Here is a 23,779-nt window from a genome sequence, read left to right as displayed (position 1 = left end):
CCCCGATATATGAATATATATGTAGGATATCTGCACGTCATCGGTATCGGCCGATAAAGGATAAAATAATAGAATGAAATATCGGCATCGGAACGAAACGAACATTTCTGCTGATATGACAGGCCGATAAAATGATGCTTTAATTATCCCCAAATGCTTGACTAAATGCTCGACGCCAAGTTGAAGTAGCTTTCCTATTTTGTTCAGTGAATGTGAAAAGAGAAAAAAGGAGCTCCCTGGATACTTAAGAGACCAATTTTAATTACGAAGTACAGAACATGTCTACTGAAAAAGTTAAACAATGTAGATCTTCAAGGATAGACAGGGGCACAAAAACGCAACGTGTTTCAACCTCTCTGGTCTTCGTCAGGCTGTATAGGCGAAGACCAGAGAGGTTAAAACGCGTTGCGTTTTTGTGCCCCTGTCTATCCTGAAGATGTACATGATTGATTGATTGATTTTCTTGATTTTAAGTGTCATGCTTCCAATGAAGCCCAGCCCATATGGGCTTACAGGACACTTTGGCTGTATGGCTGTGAAGCGGCCTACTTCAAAGTCAAGGGGCAGGATACCAATTCTCAATTGAGCACATAAAGACCTCTGGTTTCTGGTTAGATAGGGCTCAGGACCAAAAAGCTGCTTCATCTGAACATATGATCTAAGCTTAGACCATATGTAATTTGCCCATTCCTCTCTATAATTAAGAGATCACTTTTGTTTCAACATATTAACGTTACAGCAAAGCATGTTGTGAAAAAAGATATGCCAGGTCTGCCTCTCTCAGAGTAGAACACATTTCCTTTATCCAGGGGTGAGAGCCTTGTCCCAGTTGAAGACCTTCTTTGTTAACCTACTCTCTGGCATATTGAGGCAGTTCCACAGCGGTATCATTTCTCCCTTTAGTGTCTAATCTCCACCGGTTCCCAACCCATATCTCCCTGTATGGCAAGAGTAGGGTCAAATGCATGTACTGTACCCCAAGGAAGCATCTTATGGCTCTATTCTGGATGGAATTTACTTTTTTGGCATCCTTGTAACCCCATACTCCAGCTACATACCTAAAAATAGGACAAACACATGCTTCATAGAGCTGTGAGTATGTAGAATAGGCAATGTCTTTACAGAATTTCACATTACCGATTATTGAGCCTACAGCTCTCCCTACAGAGTCTGCCAGTATTCCAATCCCAGAATCATAGGACATAAATTCATCTAGAGTAAAGCCCAAGTATTAATTAGAATCTGTATATTCCGGATGCAGGGTTCCAAATTCTGCAGAGATCATACAGTACCCTTTTTTCTGAAGTGCATAAATAAATATAAACAAAGAGTGCGCAAATTAACAGCAGCATAACTTACAGAGACAAAGAAATTAACAAGAAATATGTACAAAATATATATAAATACACACGCGCACACACACACAGACATGCAGACAGACAGACAGACAGACACACACACACATACCTGTGCCCTGGCTTTCCATCGTTTGAGGTCCTCCTCCTGGAGCCTGCCATCAGCCTGCAGGGAGCCGTTCCTCTCTGACAGCTGGGACAGAGAATGCTGTAGTGGGCTGATGTCTGACTGCAGCTTCGTCACCTGACAGACAGCACAAAGGGGAAGAAGCTGTGAGCTTGATATAAGCTTAAGCATAGCAGGGCGTCCGGGTAGTGTAGCGATAAATTCCCTGCCTATCATCAACACGGCGGTCGCAGGTTCGCGCCGCCACGTTACCTCCGGCTTGGTCGGGCGTCCATACGGGCACGATTGGCTGTGTCTGTGGGTGGGAAGCCGGACTGAGGGTATGTGTCCTGGTCGCTGCACTAGCGCCTCCTCTAGTCAGTCGGGGCGCCTGTTCGTGGCGGAATGGAACTGGTGGTGAATAGCGTGATCCTCCCACGTGCTACGTCCTGCCGGTGAAGCTCCCCGCTGTCGGGTAAGAGAAGCGGCTGGCAACTGCGCATGTATAGATCTGAAAGGGGCTGGGCTGTTGAGAAGCTGCCTCTTCTGTTCAGACTATGCATGGTTTAGTATCTGGTAGTAGCAGCACAAATATGAGGAAAGAGCAAAAACGAGTCACAGCTAATGCTAAACGAATGGGGGGCACATTCATGCCGTGCAGTTGTGGGCAGGGCCTTACTTTAGCCTGAGCTTGCTGTAGCTCCTGCTCCAGTCTATCTCTCTCCATCTTCAGCATCCTTTGGGCTTCCTGGAGAGCGTTCATATTCTCCAACCTCTTCAGCTTCTCCTCCTGCTGGGACAGAGTCTTCACTGTAGCCTAACGGAGGGAGGGAGGGAGGTCAAACAGGCAGACATTAGGGCTGCGTGATAATATGGACTAAAAATCACTTCTTGGTATTTCTCGGCTGAATGGCGACACAACATTTATCTGGGTATTTTCTATGTTCTAAATGTTCAGTTGGAAGACAAAGCCACATGTGCGATGTAGGGCTGGGCGATATAGACATGATAGCATAACATCTTTGACCAAATACCTTGATGTTGATTTTGCAACAATATTGTAGGGACGACTATTGGTGCTTTCACAAAATATGTACACAATGTTATTTTTTAAAATAAATAATCATCAGTATTGTGGATATGATGACTAAGTGTGTAAAGTAAATAATAGAACAGCTAGAACCGTCTGGTAAGTTCAGAAGATGACAGCATTTTAATGTGATGGAGCCTTTAAAACCAGGAAAAGACAACACTTATGCCATATCACGGTATTCAAAATTTAAGACAATATCTAGTCTCATATCACAATATCGATATGATATTGATATATTGCACAGCCCTAACAGACATCAATTACAATTAACAAACTTATTTCATCTTTTCTCCCATCCCTCCCTCCCTCCCCCACCTACCTGCATCTTCTCCCTCTCAGTGTTCACAGCGTCCAGTAGCTCCTTCAGCTCTCTGTCTTGGTGTTCAACCCTCTGTTTGTAGCGGAGAGCTGCTCCTTCAGATGCCTCACATTGAGCCATGGAAATCTCCTTCTCGCGCCGAACAAACCTACAAAACATAAATATAAATATAAAAACATAAATATATGACATAGATCAAGTTTGTCAAATTAGAATGAAGTTGATTAAATGAAAAGCTTTCATGATAGCTGTAGAGCAGGGATATTCAACTTGCTTTGCCCGGGGGCCACTTTTGTGAAATGATAGGAGGCCAGGGGCCAGTTAATAAACAAACAATATACATTTTTCTGTAGAGGATTGTAGTTTTTTGGGGTGTCAGCCGGAGTTTAGTCTGACAATGTTGTGCACACCGGATAGTTAGTTAGGTTAAGTACATACATAAGTGCCTGGGTAGCGAGCAGACGGCGGTATTTGACAATTTAACTGGAGCTCAATCAAACTTTATTTCACATTAGTTATTAGTCTCTCATTCACAATGAAAACTAACGTGAAATTATTAGGAAATGGTCGGGGGGGCACTCTGCACCCTGTCGCGGGCTGCATCTGGCCCCCGGGCCGCAAGTACTATATGAAGAAGACTGTAATATACAGATCTATAAAGGCCTGGAATTGTCTACCAGGAAATATTTCCTCCATTCATGGGAGGGTTGGTTTTAAAAGGAAGTTAAGATCCCAGCTGCACTCTCAAACACCAGCAAACACACACTGATGCTCAGGACTACACTTTAACACTACTTGGAATTTTATGTTTTGAATAGTAGTGTCTTTTAGATAAATTGTGTGCGCAATAGGCCAGCTATAGAATTAGCTGACCAAACTATTGTTGTTTTTCTATCCTACTTTGTATCGATTTTTACTATGTTTTTCTGTGATTTTCCCTGTATTGTAATGCATTTAATATGGTATTTTACTACTGCACTTTACTGTCTACTGTTTACAATTGCTTGTAACGTAATGTGTATTGTGTTTGGACCCCAGGAAGACTAGCGGTCGTTTCGGCGGCGGCTAATGGGGATCCTTTTTAAATAAACAAATAAACAAATAAACAAGTTGAGTATCACTGCTGTAGAGACAGATGGACGTTAAGGAGTCTGCATTTCTTATGTGCAGAACTCAAAGCACTTCTCAAGTGCAGTAACGCAAATACTACTGTAGGACTGGGCAATATATCGCTATATCATCAATATTGTGATATGAGACTAGATGTCTTTTCTTGGTTTTAAAGGCTGCATTGCAAAAATAATGCATGCATGTACAGTATGTATGTTCTGGAACTTACCACACTATCCACATTACTAATGATTATTTATGAAAAATCTCATTGTGTAAAAATGTTGTGAAACCACAAATAGTCGCAGTATCGCTATCAAGGTATTTGGTCCAAAATATTGTGAGATTTGATTTTGTCCATATTGCCCAGCCCTAGCAAATGCACAGTCATCCTTAGTGTTGCAGTATTACCTGAGTATTTCTAGTAACTGTTCGGTGGTCTTTCCTTCTTCACTGAAGGACAGGTTGAGGTTGGCAGGTTGCTGCTGCTGCTGCTGTTGTTGACGACTCCTGGTGGCCATTTCATCCATCTGTTTGTGCAGGAGGCCATTCTGCTTCCCCAGCTCCTCACAGCGACGGCTGTGATTGGACAGATCTTCCTGCGGAGGCGGGAGAGTCAGAGTAAAGTCACATTTATGGCCGATCGGAAAACAAAGCTTACACAGAGCAGTGGTTCTTCAAGGTGGTGTACACACAGGGACACCTGGAGGTCTTTAGCAAAACTAGAACGACCACACCGTGGATATATGCCTCGCCAAACAAGTGAGCACTGAGCAGTCAACATCCATGTCTGTCCAGACTTTGACGTTTGAGCCAAATGTGAAGTAATTCTGTAAAGGTGTTACTGAGATATTGCGTTAACGAGCTTGAAAATGGTGTTCGTGAGGTCACAGTGACCTTGACCTTTGACCACCAAAATCTAATCAGTTCATCCTTGAGTCCAAGTGGATGTTTTAGCCAAATGTGACGTGATATTATTACTTTTTTCATTTGGGGGGACTTTGCGAACCCCAGCCCAAAGTTCTTTGGGGGTCATGGCTCAAAAAGGTTGAGAACCATTGCTCTCTCAGTGGTTCCCAACCTTTTTTGTCTTATGTACCCCTTGAGCTGTTTTGCCAAGCCAATAGTACACCCTCACTAATGCCTGTTGATGATGCTCCTAAAATTGTTCTATAACTTTTAGTGTAATATGCAGACATACAAGTAAATCCATACAAAATATATTTGTCACTGAACTGCCAGTGTGTGGGCATGGCCTTCTTTTTCCTTTTGTCACCAGACTCCCCTAAACCTGAATCTGGAGCAACAGCAACTGGATGTTTTTTAGCCATTTATCAGTAAAGTAACAGTTGACACCTGTCGGGGGGGAACTAGTTGTGGCGTGCACGTGCCATTTTAACAATGGGCTTATGCTTTTCATCATTTTGGAAATAAATTGTAATCCCAAATCTTTCCAAGTACCCCCTGCAAGCTGCTCAAGTACCCCTAGGGGTACACGTACCCCTGGTTGGGAATCACTCTAGGCTACCATCTCCTAACCCTAACCCTCACATCAAGAAGTTCCCGGGTTCGAACCCGGGTCATTGCCAGGTCCGTTCTGTGTGGAGTTTGCATGTTCATGTGGGTTTCCTCCCACCATCAAAAACATGTATGTTAGGGTTAATACTCCCGTCAGTGTCCCTAACCAAGACACTGGCAATCCATCTGGAGTTGGTCCCCAGGTGCTGCACTGCAGCTTCCCACTGCTCCTAGTTCTATGAAAGCTTCCTAATAGAGGATGGGGTCAAATGCAGAGGACGACGTTCTCCAAAGGGACAATAAAGTATAACTCAACTCTCTCCTTGTACCTTCAGCTGTCTCTCCAGTGTTGTTTACCTTCAGCTGTCTCAGTCTCCAGTGTGTTTACCTTCAGCTGTCTCTCCAGTGTTGTTTACCTTCAGCTGTCTCAGTCTCCAGTGTTGTTTACCTTCAGCTGTCTCTCCAGTGTTGTTTACCTTCAGCTGTCTCTCCAGTGTGTTCCAGGCGGTAGTTTTCTCCTGCAGGAGGGAGGTGGTCTTGCTGAGTTGCTCCTCTAGCTCCCTCGTGCGCTCTGCTCCTTGTTGGGCCTGTCTCTTCCGCTCCTGCAGGGCCACCACGTCGGCAGCATGCAGCATCAGCTCTCGCTCGTACTTGGCTTGCGCCTCGCTGGCCAGCTGGGTCTGGGAGGAGGAGAGAGGAAGTGTCTATCAACAACAGACATCAAAACCTGCGACTCTCGTGTTGGTACGCAGGGAATCTATCGCTACACTACCCGGACGCCCCATAACAGAGGTAACTGTGTTCTGTGGCATTGCTTGATGATTTTTCTTCTTCGCCATAGTGTTGTTGTAGTATAGTATAGTATAGTATAGTACACCTATATAAGTAGCCCAATGAAAGACTTGATGTTGTATGTATCAAATGTTGAGTAAGATACTTCCTTGTTAGCACAAAGATACTGAGCTCGCTAAATGAAAATATGCAGGCAAAATAATGCTTACACAGAGCCTTGCAGAAATCTCCTATCTCCAATTTCACGATTTTATAAAACGGAATCTGATCAAAGTGTCGCATTAGGGGACATTCAGACCAAAAGCGTTTTTGGAGCTGCCAGCGTCTTTCTGCAATTCATTCTCTATGTAAGGACGCGCTAGACGTGCTCCTCTTTTAATGAACGCACATGGCATTTAAACGCTGGTTGCGTCTCGTCTTTTTGGCAGAGCGCTCTGGGCGTTTTAAAGCTGAAAAAGTTTAACATTAGAGGAAAAGCGCGCTGCTCGTCTTTTCCACTCTTCCTACCGAGGGATTCTCGACCTCCGCTGCTGCCAGAATTGGCTTTTATGTTGACAGTGAACAACATCAAACAGACAAAACCAGCTGGCTACCGTCCGTGTGGTCGTTGTGCTGCTATCTGTACTGCACGCTAGCAGGAGGAAACAAAACGGAGTACAAACAAAACGTTCCGTGCGCTGTGTTTTGTGCACAATGGAAGCGGTCTCGACATGATTTTCATAGCGTTCTGACTGGGGAAAAAAACGCTTTTGGTGTGAATGTCCCCTTAGAGTCAATTCAGGTTAAAGCAGAATTCCGGTTGGACCTTATTTTTGAGCAGCGGCCTGAAACAGAGGAAATGCGGGCATGTGTAATGCGTGTATTTACGTCCTGTAAATAGCTTATTTTCTAACACGCAGCAACTCATATCTTTATTATATCATAGCGACGTGAGAAAATGGCCGCTGTATTTACCTTGTTGCAGCCTATTTGTTTACCGTGTCTGTCTGCTGTCTGTCACAAAGGCTCTCGTTCCTCCGCTCCTCCGTTTGTAATCCACATGATGTTATTCATCAAATAAATACGGGTGGCCATCGAATTCAACTGCCTCATCTATATTCTCAAAATGAGATAAATATCAGCGGTGTCTAGCATGTTATGGGCTACTACGGCGGCTTCATCCACTGCTTTGAGAGTCCCCGGATGAGGAATACACTCCATGGAGGCAGACAGAGGGACCGTAAAGACAGCCGCCAGACTTCTGCCTGTATGATATAATAATGAAATGAGCCGCTGCGTGACAGAAAAATAAGATATTTACAGGACGTAAATGCGCGCGTTACACATGCCCCACCCCATGTTCCTCTGTTCCAGGCTGGGCATTGCGTTGCGGTGGATGGATTTGGAACATTTCTTTTCAGGATGAGTTATATTGGCCTCGTGTATCTAGTACAAACCTCATGTTGTAGATACAAACAGGCATCTACAAACCAGTTCTAACAGTTACTAGAAATATAAGTGCTTCAGTGGGGAAATCAACTAGATTGGCAAAAAAAAACATCCTGGATATAGACCCTTTTAGAGTGGACGTGGGTTAGTTGCGCACGCGTTGCCATATCCAAAACTCTGAGGAACTGAAGCCGAAATGAGAGAGATGCAGGAAAAAGACGTCTTGTGCCGTATGCGTATAGACGCTATATATATATATATATATATATGTTTTTGTAGGGTGTGTAGTAGATGTGCATTATTAAAACCTGCTGCAGGCTGTCCTGTGTAGCCTTCTGCTCCTGTGTGACAGCAGCAGCGGCTCTCTCTAGCGCCTCCTGTTGTTCTGCTTGGCTGGTCTTCAGAAGGCGCTTCAGCTCGCACACCTACACAAGAGAGCAAAGGAAAGTGACTACAGTAACAGTACTGTGGTAGACATTTCTGTAAGAATGATCCGAGATCGGAAAGTAGAGACATTGTTTGCATTGAGCGCTAGATCACATTTTGCCTGCAGTATTTAAAGGTGAATTCAGCTACAAGGCGCCTGATGGATGTTAGATAAGAATTTTGGTATTAAACAAAAGGCCAATCTCAAAGCTGCCTACCCAACTCCTATAGCCGGCCGCCAATTTAACTGAGAACTGATAACATGCAGAATAAGAAGGGAAAGTCCAGAGTTTCCTGAGAATTCCGGGAGATAAAGACATTTTCAGTGCAACAAAGACAAATTAAACTGGCCACTACCAGTAATCTCACGGTCATGCAAGAACTACTGAACTGTAGTCCACATGAGCTCACATTATAAAACGAGAGAATTCAACACAGACACATAAAATGGCATAATAGTATTATGCAAAATAGAATAATTTCCTCCACAACTACCAATGTCTTTGAAAATGTACATGGATCTAACCGTAGATGTGTTTACGTGTAGTCTTTTCTGTGTGTGTGTGTGTTAGCCCTACCTGCTTCTCCACAGCGTCCACAGCCTTCCGCCTGTCTTCTAGCTGCTGCTGCTTCTCCTTCTCCACCTCCACCAGCCTCTTCTCCAGCTGCTTCTGCATCTCATCCGCCTGCTTTAGCCGGGCCTCCAGGGGGCAGCGCGACTGGACGACAACACCAAAAGTGGGGTTATTGTGTGTGTGTGTGTGTGTGTGTGTGAGAAAAGAGCAGAAGACGTGACAACGAAATGAGGACAAGGAGCTATATGGTAAATGGTAAATGGCCTGCATTTATATAGCGCTTTTAAGCAAAGCGCTTTACAATCAGTAGGTACATTCACCCATTCATACACTGATGGCGGCAGGTTACCACGCAGGGTGCTGGCACACCATCGGGAGCAATTTGGGTTCAGTATCTTGCCCAAGGACACTTCGACATGCAGACTGGAGGAGGCGGGAATCGAACCACCGACCTCTTTTATCCAAAGCGTTTAGTGGACGACCCGCTCTACCTCCTGAGCTACAGCCGCCCCGGTATAACCCGCCCCAGCTATAACCAGGGGTCCTACACATTTTCAATTTTTTTTTTTTTTAAGATTCGTCTCGTGTCCAATATGATTTACGCAGATAGACATCTTGCCCCTGCTGACTAGGTCATATCGCTGTATAGATGAAGATTGTTCTTCACAGCCACAAATATCAGAATATGTGAGATGTGATTTTATAATTCCATATTTGTTCTTGACTGGATTTGATTTTGGTGCGTATTTGATATAATGGATGCTGAGAGTGAACATCAACAATCAACAATATGAACATCCCTCTGAACATTATTCTTCACATCAACAAAAAATGTGAACTCGGGAACCACAACATTTCCCATACTTTTTTTTTATTCTTAAACTATTCAATTTTTTATACTTTTCCAGACCTGCGTAGGAACCCTGTATACCTGTTTCTCTTTCTTCAGACTGTCTTCCAGAGTCAGCACCACTGACTTGTACTGCTCTACAGTGGTGTTAGCGTTCTTTAGCTGCTCTGCTAGCTCGCGGCTCTGTTCCTCAGCGGCGTGCAGACGACCTTTCAACTCTACAAGTTCCCGATCTGAGTTGGCGGCCTGCTGGGAGGCTGACTGTGCTGGAGCTGAGAACATACAGAGAGACACAAGCACAGGTTAGAATGAGAGATCATTATATCCATCAGTAGTAGCACTAGTAGTAGTAGTGTTCTGTCACATTCCGCAGTACCACAGCTTACCTCTGAGTGATGCTCTGAGACCGGATGCCCTGGTTGCTGGGGTGGCGGCAGTATTGCTAGGGCTGGCTGTGGAGGTGGCGGCCTCAGAGGAGGCGGAGCCTAGCTGGGTTTTCAGCATTGCCACCTGCTGTTCAGAACTGCGCAACAACTCCCGGGTCTTCTTCTGTAAAGTGTTCTGGGTCTCCAACTGTTTCTTAGCTTCTAGTAACTGAGCCTGAAAAGCAGGGAGGGGTTGATGGAGAGAGGGTGACTGAGGATTAACAAAATTATATTGTTGAATCATCCGATTGCTCGTCCATTGCAAAGTACTCTTGATTGTCTGGTTGTTTTTTAACTTGACTGATTAAACTCATAACATAATAACATGAAATATGATATACAGTTGGGTAGTAACTGAATCTGAGAGAAAGTGATTCAAGGTTTGTTACGTTAGTTCATTTGAGCCATTTGGAATTCCTAATCGATTGAATCAAAAGAAAATAACTTCCGCACACTGTCTGCAAATGCAGAAAGTTTTATTTAACAGAACGAATAAGGTTTCGGTGGAAAACGTTATTCTTTCTGTTAAATAAAACTTTTTGCATTTGGAGACAGAGTTATTTTCTTTTGATTCAGTCAGGTTTTTCCTCCTCCGACGCACCTGTCATTTTTAGGTGTGCAGAAGCAGAACCTTCGAATCTCTAATCGATGAAATGCTCACTATGACAGACATAATAGCTGCTGCTGAATGGCAGTAGAGGAAGCTGTGACCACTGACTAAAAACAATGTATGCATATTAAACATAATACATACGTCCATACTGCGTCCCAGGGTGTGTCTCTGCTCTACTTCCTGGTCCAGCTTGGTCTTCATGGCAACCAACTCCGCCTCCAGACGCTCAATCTGGCTGTTCATTCGCTGGCGAGTCTCTGTCTCTGTACGCTCCATAGTCAACTAGACCGATGAGAGAGGCACAAGAAATTCATGTTACTTAACTGCAGTAAATAAAGTAATCTGGACATGATTTATATGGTTTGACTGATTTTTTTGAAGGCCAAGCATTCAATTTGTCTCCCTGAATGTGATCACTGTCAGGGTGGAAAAGCCTATACAGCTATAAATAGCTGTATGTCTTGAGGTTGGTGAGCAGTAGGTATAAATACCTGTATGGTCTTGAGGTTGGTGAGCAGTAGGTTCTGGTTACGTTGCTCAGCCATCATGGCTTCCTTCTCCCGACAGAGGCGACCCTCTGACACCTTCATCATGTCTCTCTCTTTGGTCAAGTTCTCTACTCGCACCTGCAGGTGGAGAGGATAGAAGGGTGGACAGGAAAGAAAGCAAGGAGGAAACAGTGAGAAGGGATAAATAAATCAGTACCTCCAGGACTGCAATATCCTGGAGGTACTGATACTTTTGAGTTTTTTGGTCATCATTACAGCAGTTTTACTCCAAAATTGCTGTGCAATCTTAAAAGTATTAGCTGCTCCTAGTTCTAGGAAGGTTCCTAGTAGAGGATGGGTCAAATGCAGAGGATGAATTTCCCCATGGGGATAAACAAAGGTTAACTTAACTTAGTGTTATGTAATTTTGGTTTTACAGTCAAATTGGAGGATTGAAGGATATGCGCTAGGCTTGCCGTGGTAGTCGGTGTTACCGGTGTTACACGGTGGTGGGGCATACACCAATTACCGTAAATTCCGGACTATAAGCCGCGGCTTTTTCCCCGTTTTTTGGCCTTTTTTGGCCCCTGCGGCTTATATAACGGTGCGGCTTATCTATGGATTTTTTCAGAAAAAAAAAAAAAAAAAAACGGAATTTTCTCTTCTTTAGCACTCTTTCTAACTATAAATCCACTTCTGTTTTAATTTCCTCTCTTGCCCTCTTTTCACCACACCGCGGACACTGTGTGCACTGTAAAAAAAAACACAGGTGGTGTTGTGTTATGTTGTTTTGTTGAAATGTTAATAAATGGGAGCTTCCTCAAACAGCCATCTCTTTCCCGACAATCCCCTCTGTGCACGAACCCTTACATATGGTAATTAAACATTACGGTAAAACACAATTAAAAAAAAAAAAAAAAAAAAAAAAAAAAAAAAAACATTAAAACATTAACACATTGACTGCCAGCCGTTTTTTTCTTACTGTAGGTAGCTTCTGCCAAGCCGTTTTTTTGAGGATTGTGGCTCATTTTACAAGCGCCGAGGATTATTTTCTGCTTGGAGTTTGTGAACATACAATATCTCAAAAGTACTAATAGAATGTGTACTTTCTCTGTCTAAAAGAGTTAGTTTGTAGAGTTAGTAGTTATGTAAGCATTATCAGTTGAATACAGCATGGTTTTAGCATGAGAAAAAATATTCAGAGATAAACGGCTTTTTGTGAAATTCGATAGAGCTGTCACTTTAACCATTCATTTTTGGCTCTCTCTCTCTCTCTCTCTCCCTCCCCCTCTCGCTCTCTCTCTCTCTCTCTCTCTCTCCCTTCCCCTCGCTCTCCCTCCCTCTCTCTCTCTCTCTCTCTCTCTCTCCCTCCCTCTCGCTCTCCCTCCCTCTCTCTCTCTCTCCCTCCCTCTCGGGAGGGAGACGCACTAGGTTTAATCCTAGTGAGAGGGGGAGAGGGAGAGAGAGAGAGAGAGAGAGAGAGAGGGAGGGAGGGAGAGAGAGAGAGCGAGAGAGAGAGAGAGAGAGAGAGGGAGAGAGCGAGAGGCAGAGTTGCTTCAACTCCTCAACTCCTCCCTCTTCTTGGCTGCCGCGGCCGTCACAGTCTCAGTGCTTTTGCTGCTCTCCTGTGCCTGTCTGCAGGCTGCTGTTTGAGGAAGTCGGCATGGATTCGCTCGCTTCTTGGGAGTTTTGGTTGAGAGAAGCTTTTGCGATTCTGGTCATATTTATGCTGCGTGTTTCAAAGTGTGTTCCACCTGTAATGTATTATGTAAATTTGCAATCCCGCATCGCCAGCAATCAGTGCGAAAACGAGAGCGTTTTCCCCCAACCATTTTCATGAGAATGTAATACTGTAAAATCGCCTCGCCATTTCCTTGCTCCCTTTTTCTTTGATTTCGCTCGTCTGGGGGAGCACTGTCAACACTTAGTGGGTCGGTAAAATAGATTATACACATTCAATACCTCCAATAATTGTACAGGAGACGTAAAAGGGATTGATCAACGCCCCACCGTCAAAAAAAAAAAAAACGATTTTTTTGACGTATCCATACGTCGCTGGCAGTCAAGCGCTGGATTTTTTTTGACGTATGCATACGTCGCTGGCAGTTAACGTGTTAAAACACCCGCGGCTTATAGTCCGGTGCGGCTTATATATGTAACAAACAGTCAATTTTGCTGCTGCGGCTTATAGTCCGGTGCGGCTTATAGTGCGGAATTTACGGTACATAACATGCCCACCGGTAACACCGTTCATTTTTATGGAGGAAATTAAAGAAAAAACTCCACAGTTTCAGCGTACGGGGGGGTAAATTACAAGTGCTCCCTCTGGGCTGCAGTGTGGCTACAGCGTTCATCATCTCTGGTTAGACCGGCAAGTAACGTTAGTTATACCGTACATGTTATGAGCACATGGACGGGCGGACGGGCACACACTCCTTCAGCGCTCACAGCGTCCCAGGTGGGAATCGAATCTAGGACCTTCTAGCTTTGAGGCGACGGCGCTTACCACTGCCCCACCGTACCCCCAACCAACGTCTCTTTTGAGAAAGATTGTCTCCAGGAGGGTCTGAAACGTTGTCTGGAGTCGGATGCAGCCATGCGTGCGTATTGTGAGGCCGCCAGTGTTGTGACTGTGAAAGCCTTGATATAGTTCCATGTCAGTGTTGTGACCATGGACCTATTATAATATGGACTGGGCATCAGACTGGTTCAGTGAAGCCGCTGCATGTTAGATCGCCGCTCTGGCGGCTGAATCCAGTATTAGGTCACAAGGCCCGCCTCCCCATGTTAGTGGATGGGAAAATCAAAACCGAAATAATCACAGTATACGTCAGATCATTTTTTTCCAAAGGTGGTTTGTATCATTTTAGATAGTCATTATCATGCTAATGCCTGTGCAAGTGGTCATTTTTCTGATCAGTTTGTTTTTAAGTACCGGTAGTTATTTGACATATAAAAAGGGATAAAAATGGATGATTGACAGCTGTGGCAGCCAGTCTCAAGCCGTCATTGGCTGGACAGGCTCTTCACAGTATAGAACTAGCGTTAGTTTTACATAGACAGGACACAGTGCTGCTTTGTGCTTTCATCATGTAATGCTGCCTGGAGGTCTGGGTGGCTCTGCTGGGTGTGTGGGCCCGGGACAGAGGCTCTTAGCACGGGTAGTGGCTCCCTGGAGGTCGGGGTGGCTGTGCTGGCTACCAGACATATCAATGGACCGCAATAAAAAGAACATCGTTTTGAGAAAGGCACGCGAGGAATTAACGTTGGTTGGGGACTGAAGTAAGTTCAGAAAATATGTGTTTTAGTAGTTACTCCAGCTACGTTAGCAATAGCGTTAGCCACTTTCGCTAGTCGGCTGTTTTTCATTATTTATCGGCTTAATATTACTATAACTTAACAACCGATAACGATAGCTGGAATAACACAATAATATACACATATTTTCAGAACTTACCAGGTTGTCCAACTGCCAGGAAATGTGTTTTATAAGATGGGGCCTAGTACGCAAGCACCAGCCATGAGCTAATCGCTAACGGGTTAGCCGTTAGCGTCACATAAACAGAGGTTTTATTTTTGGTATTAAAGCAACAAACATTTTTATATGGATATCTCAGAGAAATGCTTTGACTGTGGGGCTGTTCGTTCTTCACAAGCTCCTTTCTTAGCTGTTGTAAGGATATACGGTAGTTAACAGAGACGAGACTAGGCAGCTAGGCTAACGTTACCACTGAGCTATATTAAATGGAACGTTACAGCAGGCTGCCCTACCCACACTATACCAGTAAACAACGTAGCGTAAAGCGTCAAGGTTAGATTTGTAAAACCAACATTTGCTCCAAAAGGAATTAAATCATAAAGTTAATCAAAATGCCACGGAAACATTAGGCTAGCTTAATCAACACAGCAGTGGATCAGATAATTTCCCCAGTGAGGCCGAGAGGAGCCTCCACTTCCGGTCCGGGCTGAGAGCACAGCAGCCCGGAGGAGAAATCTCCGACAACCAAAATCAGATTTTCGTACAGGCGTCATTTTGATAAACTGATCTCATAGTGGGACTCTTCCTGGTTACTTTTGGCGAGACAAAAAATATTACAACTTAAAGTGTTATATTTACAGAGCTAGACTGTGTATAAATACACAACGCACTGTGCGCATTCTAGAAACAGCAGCTCTACATAAGAAAGTTCAGAGGGGCGTGGAGCTCTCAGAGGTTCTCAATCAAAGGCGCTACTGCGCAGACTCTGGTTCAGTGATCTGGCCGGATTTTGGCTTCAATACACATACAGGGCGGAGATAGGGACGCTCTCTCCATTCATATTATAACTCAATGGTTGTGACTGTGAAAGGCTTGATATAGTTCCATGTCAAACCCCTCGCTAAATGCGCAAGGGGTGCGATGCGGTCAGCGAGCCTGCCAGCACAGCCTGCGTACCGCGCCTCGAAAATGTGACTCGACGCAGCTGATGCGAACAGTATAATATAATATAGATGGGGAGATAACAGGAAGAGAGTGAAAGCTATTACCAAGTATATGCACTACATTCTCTCCCTGGGCTAACTTCTAGTCATTGAAATCCTAGTGAAATCACACAATTGACTCATTTTGCTGGGGAGTCACCTGGGACCCCTTGTCAAGCACAGCAGCGGGGAGGGGCTGACTGACTGGACTGTGAGGACAACTCAGGAGCTTTGTTGTTTATTGTACCTTTTAGGGTGTCACCGGTAACACAGATGTTGTCACGTGTTTATTACCCGGTGGGAAAATGTTGACACTAGGGATGGGTACCGTTCACATTTGAACCGATACCGGTACGATACCGGTACCTGGAATTCGGTACGGTACCCAAAACGGTACCATTTTCGGTACTTTACACGCTCTAATAACAAAAAAAATTACAGTTGTAAAAAATAAAAAAAATCCAAACTTCTCAGAGAGAGCGGTCAGTATTCACTAAAGCCTTCATATCTCAGGCTCTGTAGCACATAGAAACATAAAATAAAAAGCATTTGAGAGCTTAACCCTTTGGCTTTTCGTATTATATTTGCCCTAATGTTCATTAAAAAAATTTTTTATCTTTAACCCCAAGAATTAAAAATCAAAATATTCTAATGCATTTTAAGAAATGTTAATAAAGATTATGGCAAATGTAACCCTTCCAAATAAAAACCCACGGGTTTAAGCTCTCAAATGCTTTTTATTTCATGTTGATAGCTACTATACAGGCTGAGGAAATACATTCTGTTGAACCCTTGACAATTACTGCAGCAAGAGTAACGTTAGCGTTTAACGTTTAACGTAGTAACGTTTGCAGTCGTTGTGAAGACAGTGAAAAGCCCCGTTATCTAACAACCACAACGGCAGTGAAACAACTAATACAGCTAACGCTAGCTAATTAAATAACGTTACTTGATGTTGTAGAAGTCGATGCCTCTCTCAACGTTACAGCTGAGGAGGTGCTGCTAACGTTAGCAACGGTGCGGTAGGCTATCTGCTTCATTCACCCTCAGCCTATCTAAGACGTTACAGTCTTCAGCATTTAGCTAAATATATCTTGTGTTTGACCATGCTTCCTCAAGTTTGAGGTGTTTCCCTGGCCAGCTTTGCAATTCACATCACACATGTTGCAACCAGTGTTGTCTGAGTCTATCTTGGTAAAGTGTAGCCACAGCTTTCGGCTGGTCCTGTTTTGCTTTCAGAACCAGAGTGACGTAGTGACGTAACGCGCTCTTGCGTGTTGCCTTAAGGTTCCGTCGGAATTTCTATTTTCACCACTCTCTTTCTATTACTCAGATGCGTTCAAGTACCGAAATTTGGTACCGTTCGTTTTTATGTGAACTGGTACGGGGCAGTACCGACGTAATTCGGTCGGTGCCTGTAAAAGTACCGAGTTCGGTACCCATCCCTAGTTGACACCGTGGCAACACTAATATGCGCTCATCTATCCATCCATGTTTGTATACATCTCTTGCTCCCTGCATCTCCCCTTCCATACCTCTTCCAGTGCCAGTTTTTCGTTAGCCTGTCGTAGGTCCTGGGTCATGGTGTGGATGATCTGTTCGTGTCGCTGGATGGTGGTGACCATTTTGCGGTTCCTGTCCTGTAGAGCGGATATCTCTCTGCGGTGGGCTGATGCCGTTTCCTGGAGCATCTCATACCTGACATACAGAGAGACACAGAGGGAGGCAGACAAACAAGCAGAGAAAGGAGAGAAAACACACAGAAAATAATGATTATCTGAAGAACTGGAATGGGGGGGGTTAGGTCAAACTTCCCTTTAGGGCTGGGTGATATGGACCACAAATCACTCACACATTTTTAAGCTGAATGGCGATGCACAATATATTATCTCTGTATTTTTTACAAAGTGGGCTAAATGTTCAGTTCTAGGTCAAAGTCACATGTGAGATGAAGGGCTGGGTGATCGGGACAAAATCAAATATCACAATATTTTTTATTCAAAATAATACCTTGGTGTCAATATTGCAACAATATTGTAAGGATGACTATTGGTGCTTTCACAAAATATGATTTACACAATGAGATTTTTAATAACCATCTGTAATGTAGATATAGGCCCAATCCAATTTCTTGTTTTTACCCCTGCCCCTCGCTTTTGCCCCCTGCCCTTCAAAATGGAGCCACAAGGGGTGATGTTTGAAAACAATCATCATTTTGCCAAACTGGGAAAATGAAGCGATTTATGGTTCTAACAGATTGAATGAAGTCTGCAGATTCTCATAGATATACTATTTTGTTCTCATATTGCATATATCCACAAATTAAATAATTAAATTATTGATAACTTATTGATATTTAAATTATAATATTAGTTGCCTGGTTTGCTCAGGAGTCACTGAAAAACATGATTATAACATTATAGTGCACTAGTAGGATAGTACGGTATATCCAAATTTACATTGATATTGTACATATTCTGGTTTCTGGTTTCATATTCTGTAAAATGCCAACATTGGCTCCGGTTTTGAAAAATAACTGATTTTATAGCTGCATATATAGTCACGTTTCAGTGTTCAATGCTTTACACCAGGGACACTCAACTTGCTTTGCCCGGGGGCCACTTTTGCAAAATGACAAGCATCCAGGGGGCCTGTAAACATCCCAAACAAATCAATAAAGGGTCTCTCCAAAAAGAAAATTAACCAAACATGACTTTGTGCACAAAGGATAGTTAGTTAAGTTAAGTTAGTTCAGTACACAATATTGGACAATTTAGCTGGAGCTCAGTCAAACTTTATTTAATGTTAAGTTTTCATTGTGAATTAGAAAATGGTCGGGGGGGGGGGGGGGGGGGGTATCACTGCTTTACACCATACCTCTTGTTGTTAAACTCTAGCTGTGACGCCAGCTTGGCCTTGAAGGAGCGCAGCTCCGTCAACTGCTTCTGCAGCCGGTCGTTGGTTTCATTCATCATTCTGTCATTCTCTGCCTTCTCCTTCTTATACAGAGAGAAGGAGTCGCTGAGCTGGATGGAGACACACACACACAAATAATAGTTATTGAATTTGATATTTAATTTTTTCCAAGTTCAAGTTCATAGGAACATTAAAAGAATGATGTGTGTTGACTACAGTCTTGAGGAAGCCGTTCTAACCAAGATGCTGAAATATCAACAGTGGGAGAACACCATTTCACAGCTAGGCTACGTTTTTGTTTTTGTTTTTTTAATCTTTGGGAGCCTGGGTCATGGTGCTGGTTGTTTGTTGTGAGGGCCCTCAGATCCCTGGTCTCCCTAAAGCGCAAATTATTGCTCAAGCGAAATCGCCGGCGCTGACTGTGCCGAGGGGGTCGCCGCAGCTGGCCGTCCTATCGGCGCAAGTTGGCGGCAAGGCTCCAAGTCGAGGCTGCGCAGAACCCTGTCAGCAGCTTTAGAGAAGAGCCAAGCAGTTAGCCAGGTGTTGGTCAATATCTACTATCATTGGTAGCCGCTCAATATGGAGGAGGCGCTGCTTTTTATATCTCCAGTATGAAGTGGATACGTCTGTTATCTTTCAACCTGCCTGTTATCATCCTGTGTGTGTGTGTGTGTGTGTATGTGTGTGTGTGTGTGTGTGTGTGTGTGTGTGTGTGTGCAACAATGTGCTGCCAATTAGCCACTTATGCAACTGACTGACTCAACATCTGCCTGAATTAATAGTATCTATGTCCTTTGTATGTTTGTATTTATTTGGACATAAATAAAACATTTTAGTGTGTGTGTGTGTGTGTGTGTGTGTGTGTGTGTGTGTGTGTCTGTTTGAGTGCAGCTTTGGACTGTGCAGCCTGGGCGGACTCAGTAGCAGCAGCTCTGTGTGTGTGTGTGTGTGTGTGTGTGTGTGTACCTGTTTGAGTGCAGCTTTAGACTGTGCAGCCTGGGCGGACTCTGCAGCAGCAGCCCTGTGTGTGTGTGTGTGTGTGTGTGTGTGTGTGTGTGTGTGTGTGTGCGCATGTGTGTGTGTGTGTGTGTGTGTGTGTGTGTGTGTGTGTGTACCTGTTTGAGTGCAGCTTTAGACTGGGCAGCCTGGGCTGACGCTGCAGCAGCAGCAGCTCTGTGTGTGTGTGTGTGTGTGTGTGTGTGTGTGTGTGTGTGTGTGTGTGTGTGTGTGTGTACCTGTTTGAGTGCAGCTTTAGACTGTGCAGCCTGGGCGGACTCTGCAGCAGCAGCTCTCTGTGGAGTCGAGCGAGTAGCCGGGACCGCGGGCCGAGGCTGAGGAGGCTGTGAGGAAGAGTCTGGACCTGGAGACACACATGGACACATGACCTCATCCTGTATGGACTGTTACATTAGGCTGTGTTCACGCCCAGCCCGTTTGGGTCCATTCATCCAAACCCTAGACGACTTTTACTTACTTACTTCTTTAGTTTGGTTTGTTTGGACAGGAGAGATCGATGCCCTTCAAACTCTGTTGTGTTCTCAACACAAACCACACTTGAGGCCACTTGGAAGTAGACTGAGACCCATGTTTTCAGGGTGTTTTGAAGGGATCTCTACTCTGTTTTAGTTGATTAATCTCAACAGCTGATGAAAAAGGAAGGATGTCTTGCTCACAATCCTTTGTGACATGGATTATATGAGGCTAATATATGCAGCTTTAGAGTTGTACATAAGCGGTGTGTGTGTGTGTGTGTGTGTACCTTGAGGAGGCAGAGTGAAGCCAGTGCTCTGTGACAGCAGGATCTTAAACATGTCTCTCTGTCTGGCGCTGGAGTCGGCCAGCTGTTTCTGCTGGTTCCTCTGCTCTCTCAGCTGCTCCACCTCCTTCTGCAGCAGGTCTCTGCTCGCCTCCAGCTCTGATACACTGGAAAGACCCAGAGAGATGCAGCTCGGGGTTATAATACATTTAATACAACTCCACTGCTGACCAATGCTCTGCACCATATTTTTGACAACTACAAATAGCAAATTAACTTGCCCTTAGAGTAGGAGTAGAAGTAGTAGCAGCAGTAGTAATAATATTAATATTGGCAGTATGAGTAGTAGTAGGAATGCACGATTTGAACAGCATCGGCCCGAAACGAACATTTCTGCCGATTTAGCAGGCCGATAAAATGATGCTTTAATTATGCCCAAATGCTCGATGCTTATATAAATGAAAAATATGGCATGTTTTACATAACCTACATTGAAATAATGTTCTTATTTTTCCCAGTGAATGTGTACATTTTGAAATGCATTGTATTCATGTCTACATCTGCCAGTGGGGCCATCACAATAAGAGAAGACATAATAACGTGTGAATTCTACTACAGGAGAGAAGTTCACTGAAATTAGGTGGAGGAAAATGTGCGCATATATCAGCATCATCGGCCAAAAGAGTTGCAAAATATCTGCATATCGGATATGGGGGGGGGGGGGATCCAATATCGTGCATCCAGAGGTAGTAGTGGTATTAGAACTATAGTAGTAATAGTATTAGTACAGTGGTGGTAGTGGTTGAACTCGCAGCACTATAGTTGCTGTAGTTAGTAGAACTGGCAGGACTAATAGTAGCACTCTGTTACCGTGCTGATGTAAGCTGTGTCTGCCGTCTGTCCCTCTCCTCCTCCAGTTCCCTCAGGCTTCCCAGCAGGCTTTGGTTCTGCCTCTGAAGCTCCTCCACGCTGCGGAAGGACAGTTGGCGCGAGCCGATCACCTCGGAGGAGCTGCTGATGTTGGCCGAGCTGCCGTCCTCCTTGGTCACATGGCGTCCCTGGGCTTCCTCCAGTTCCACCAGAAGAGCACAGACCTGGACAAGGAGAGGACAACGTTGATGCATGATAGCAGACTGACTGCACAGCGCTATTTTACAGAGACTTGACCTTTCACCCATCATTAGCTACTTACTTTTACTTACTTAGGCCGGACACCCCTCCAAACGGTAGAGGTGCAGAACATTTAATCATTCCCAATTCCTTTCAAATTAATGGTTTACTTGAACACTAAATAAAGTGATCTGATGTGTGTGTGTGTGTGTGCTTTTACATGCACCAAAGCATAGACTTTCCCAGAAACTTGATGACATCTCTTCCTAAAGTAGGCGGCATAAAAAGACCAAACAATTTTGTTTGCCATTGGGAATCTGTTGGAATAGTGCCCGTGAAAAAAAGGCAGAGAACAACGATCTGTCAATTTATAGCTGAGGTTCGGGGATGGGGGGGGGGGCTTAGGGGGCGACCTAGTCTCGCGTGGTCAGACCCAATGTATTACTAGTGAAACAAAAGGATCTGGTCTCTGGAGCACATGGTCAAAGTTAGGCAATTTAATATGTGCAAACAAAGACTGACGTTTCGACACACACAGGTGTCTTCTTCAGAGTTTGACTCTGGCATTATCAGCTGAACCACGTTTTTTCCCTCTTTGTTCACCCAATGTATTACGTCAGCACACTTCCAGCGACGGAGGATCTGAATCACAAGTCACATTTCCGGGTTCTGCCAACAGGAAGCCTGCGGCGAAATCCGATTGGCTGGGCTGTCAATTCATATGTCTGTTACGCCTAGGGATGCACCGATCCACTTTTTTCACTTCCGATCCGATTCCGATACCTGAATTTGGATATCTGCCGATACCGATATTATGCCGATACCAATATTTTTCTTGAATATACAGTATAGGCAAAGATTTGGCCAATTAAAGATTTTTTTTAAAATATACCTTGCAAAAAGCAGACAAAATTAAGAAAATATACAAGGCAAAGAAGGATACTATTATACATGGGCAAATAACGGCCAGCCTGTGCAGCCCATGCTGGAATTGCAAAAAAAAATAATAATAATAATAATTCCGATCCGATCCGTGAATTAGTGCCAATATCGGCACCCAATACCGATATTGGATCGGCCCCATCCCTAGTTACGCCTCTGATTTTCAAGAGTTGCGTTCCAGACGTAGATGTATCGAATCTACGGCAGGCTACTGCGAGACTAGGGATGACCCATCCTCATTAAATGATGTAAGTGCCAGGCTACACTGGGTACCTCAAGGCCGTCTCCGGGCAGGTTTGTGTTCATCTCAAAAGCTGTCAAAGCGAGAACATTGACTAAGGTAGAAGTGGTTTCGGGCTCTGGTGATAAGGATGTCCGTGTGACAAGGAGGATCTAGCTCTGAATTACATTACGTCACATCATTTAGCAGATGCTTTTTTCCAAAGCGACAAGAAGTACATTTTGTCAACAGTAGTGAAACCAACTGTGCATCACAAGTCTTTATCATATAAGACTTTTAAGAGGAATAAGTTGTGTTTGTTGAATGGGTAAGAAGAAAGGTTTGTTCAGGTCACAAAGCTGTAGTTCGAGAGGGGTCCAGCGAGGTGTGATAGATAGAAAGATAGGCAGTGATTCGGCCGTTCCGACAAAAGAGGAGAGCTCGTTCCACCATAGTGGTGCCAGGAACAAGAGGAGCCGCGACCGAGGAGTGACTTCTGAGCCCACGTACGGATGGCAGGGCAAGGGCGCCTGCAAGGGTGGAGGAGCTGAGTGAGCGAGGCGATGGTTTGGAAACAGACTGTAGATTGCAGATAGGGAGGAGCAGTCTGATGTACTGTCCTGTAGGCACTAGGCCAGCGGTACTCGAGGGGTACCAACTTCCTCAAGCAAAGGTCCGGAACACTGTCATCGTATGCGGTTCCGGAGAACGTGTATATCTAGCTATAACTTAGCATTATGATTTAGTGCCATATATAATGAAGGTCAGTATCAACCTATGTAGAATCACGTGTGATGATTTACAACGCATGCATTCGTCAGTAGGGCTGGGCAATATAATCGATACGGCAATATATCGCAATATTTTATTTCCCGATACTGTATCGATACTTGGACGCCAAGTATCGCGATATAAAAAAAATAAAAAATAAAAAAATAAAACAAATTGCAGGCCATGCCATGTCAGCTGTCAGGCCTCTGCATCTGGTGATTCCCACCCCTAATCGATACTGTATTGATATTTCCCATATCGATGCGTTCAGTAACACTCAACACTCAGTAGTTTTGACTACATTTGTCCACTAACTTATCAGTATAAAGTGATGTACATATTATTACACTACCTGGGTGGTACACAGTGTGTTGTATCTTTAGCTCTATTATTTAATTTCGAGTAAATTCTGTAGAATATCGCAATATATCGCAATATGTATCGCATCGCAATATATCGTGATACAATCGTATCGTGACCCAAGTATTGTGATACGTATCGTGAG

General features: G+C 44.1%; 1 protein-coding gene across 5 annotated transcripts in view; it reads right to left on the bottom strand.

The window, feature by feature from the left end:
- Nucleotides 1–23,779, bottom strand: part of LOC310791959 (nucleoprotein TPR-like) — a 72,074-nt gene that overhangs the window by 26,966 nt on the left and 21,329 nt on the right. For all 5 annotated transcript variants that reach the window (XM_083653643.1, XM_083653645.1, XM_083653644.1 and 2 more), the window contains exons 14-29: nucleotides 21,102–21,325; nucleotides 20,235–20,398; nucleotides 19,711–19,835; nucleotides 18,437–18,585; nucleotides 17,095–17,257; nucleotides 11,102–11,236; nucleotides 10,752–10,892; nucleotides 9,959–10,172; nucleotides 9,654–9,844; nucleotides 8,726–8,866; nucleotides 8,030–8,146; nucleotides 5,978–6,181; nucleotides 4,395–4,582; nucleotides 2,874–3,021; nucleotides 2,141–2,278; nucleotides 1,468–1,599 (exon numbers count right to left, since the gene is read on the bottom strand). In XM_083653643.1, the coding sequence (XP_083509769.1) occupies nucleotides 1,468–1,599; nucleotides 2,141–2,278; nucleotides 2,874–3,021; nucleotides 4,395–4,582; nucleotides 5,978–6,181; nucleotides 8,030–8,146; nucleotides 8,726–8,866; nucleotides 9,654–9,844; nucleotides 9,959–10,172; nucleotides 10,752–10,892; nucleotides 11,102–11,236; nucleotides 17,095–17,257; nucleotides 18,437–18,585; nucleotides 19,711–19,835; nucleotides 20,235–20,398; nucleotides 21,102–21,325 (2,574 nt within the window). The remainder of the gene's footprint in view (nucleotides 1–1,467; nucleotides 1,600–2,140; nucleotides 2,279–2,873; nucleotides 3,022–4,394; nucleotides 4,583–5,977; nucleotides 6,182–8,029; nucleotides 8,147–8,725; nucleotides 8,867–9,653; nucleotides 9,845–9,958; nucleotides 10,173–10,751; nucleotides 10,893–11,101; nucleotides 11,237–17,094; nucleotides 17,258–18,436; nucleotides 18,586–19,710; nucleotides 19,836–20,234; nucleotides 20,399–21,101; nucleotides 21,326–23,779) is intronic.

Source organism: Poromitra crassiceps (assembly GCF_964638095.1).
Source record: "Poromitra crassiceps genome assembly, chromosome: 17".
Lineage (NCBI taxonomy): Eukaryota > Metazoa > Chordata > Actinopteri > Beryciformes > Melamphaidae > Poromitra > Poromitra crassiceps.
Note: the sequence above shows the minus strand (reverse complement) of the source record. Positions and strands in the feature narration are given on the sequence as shown.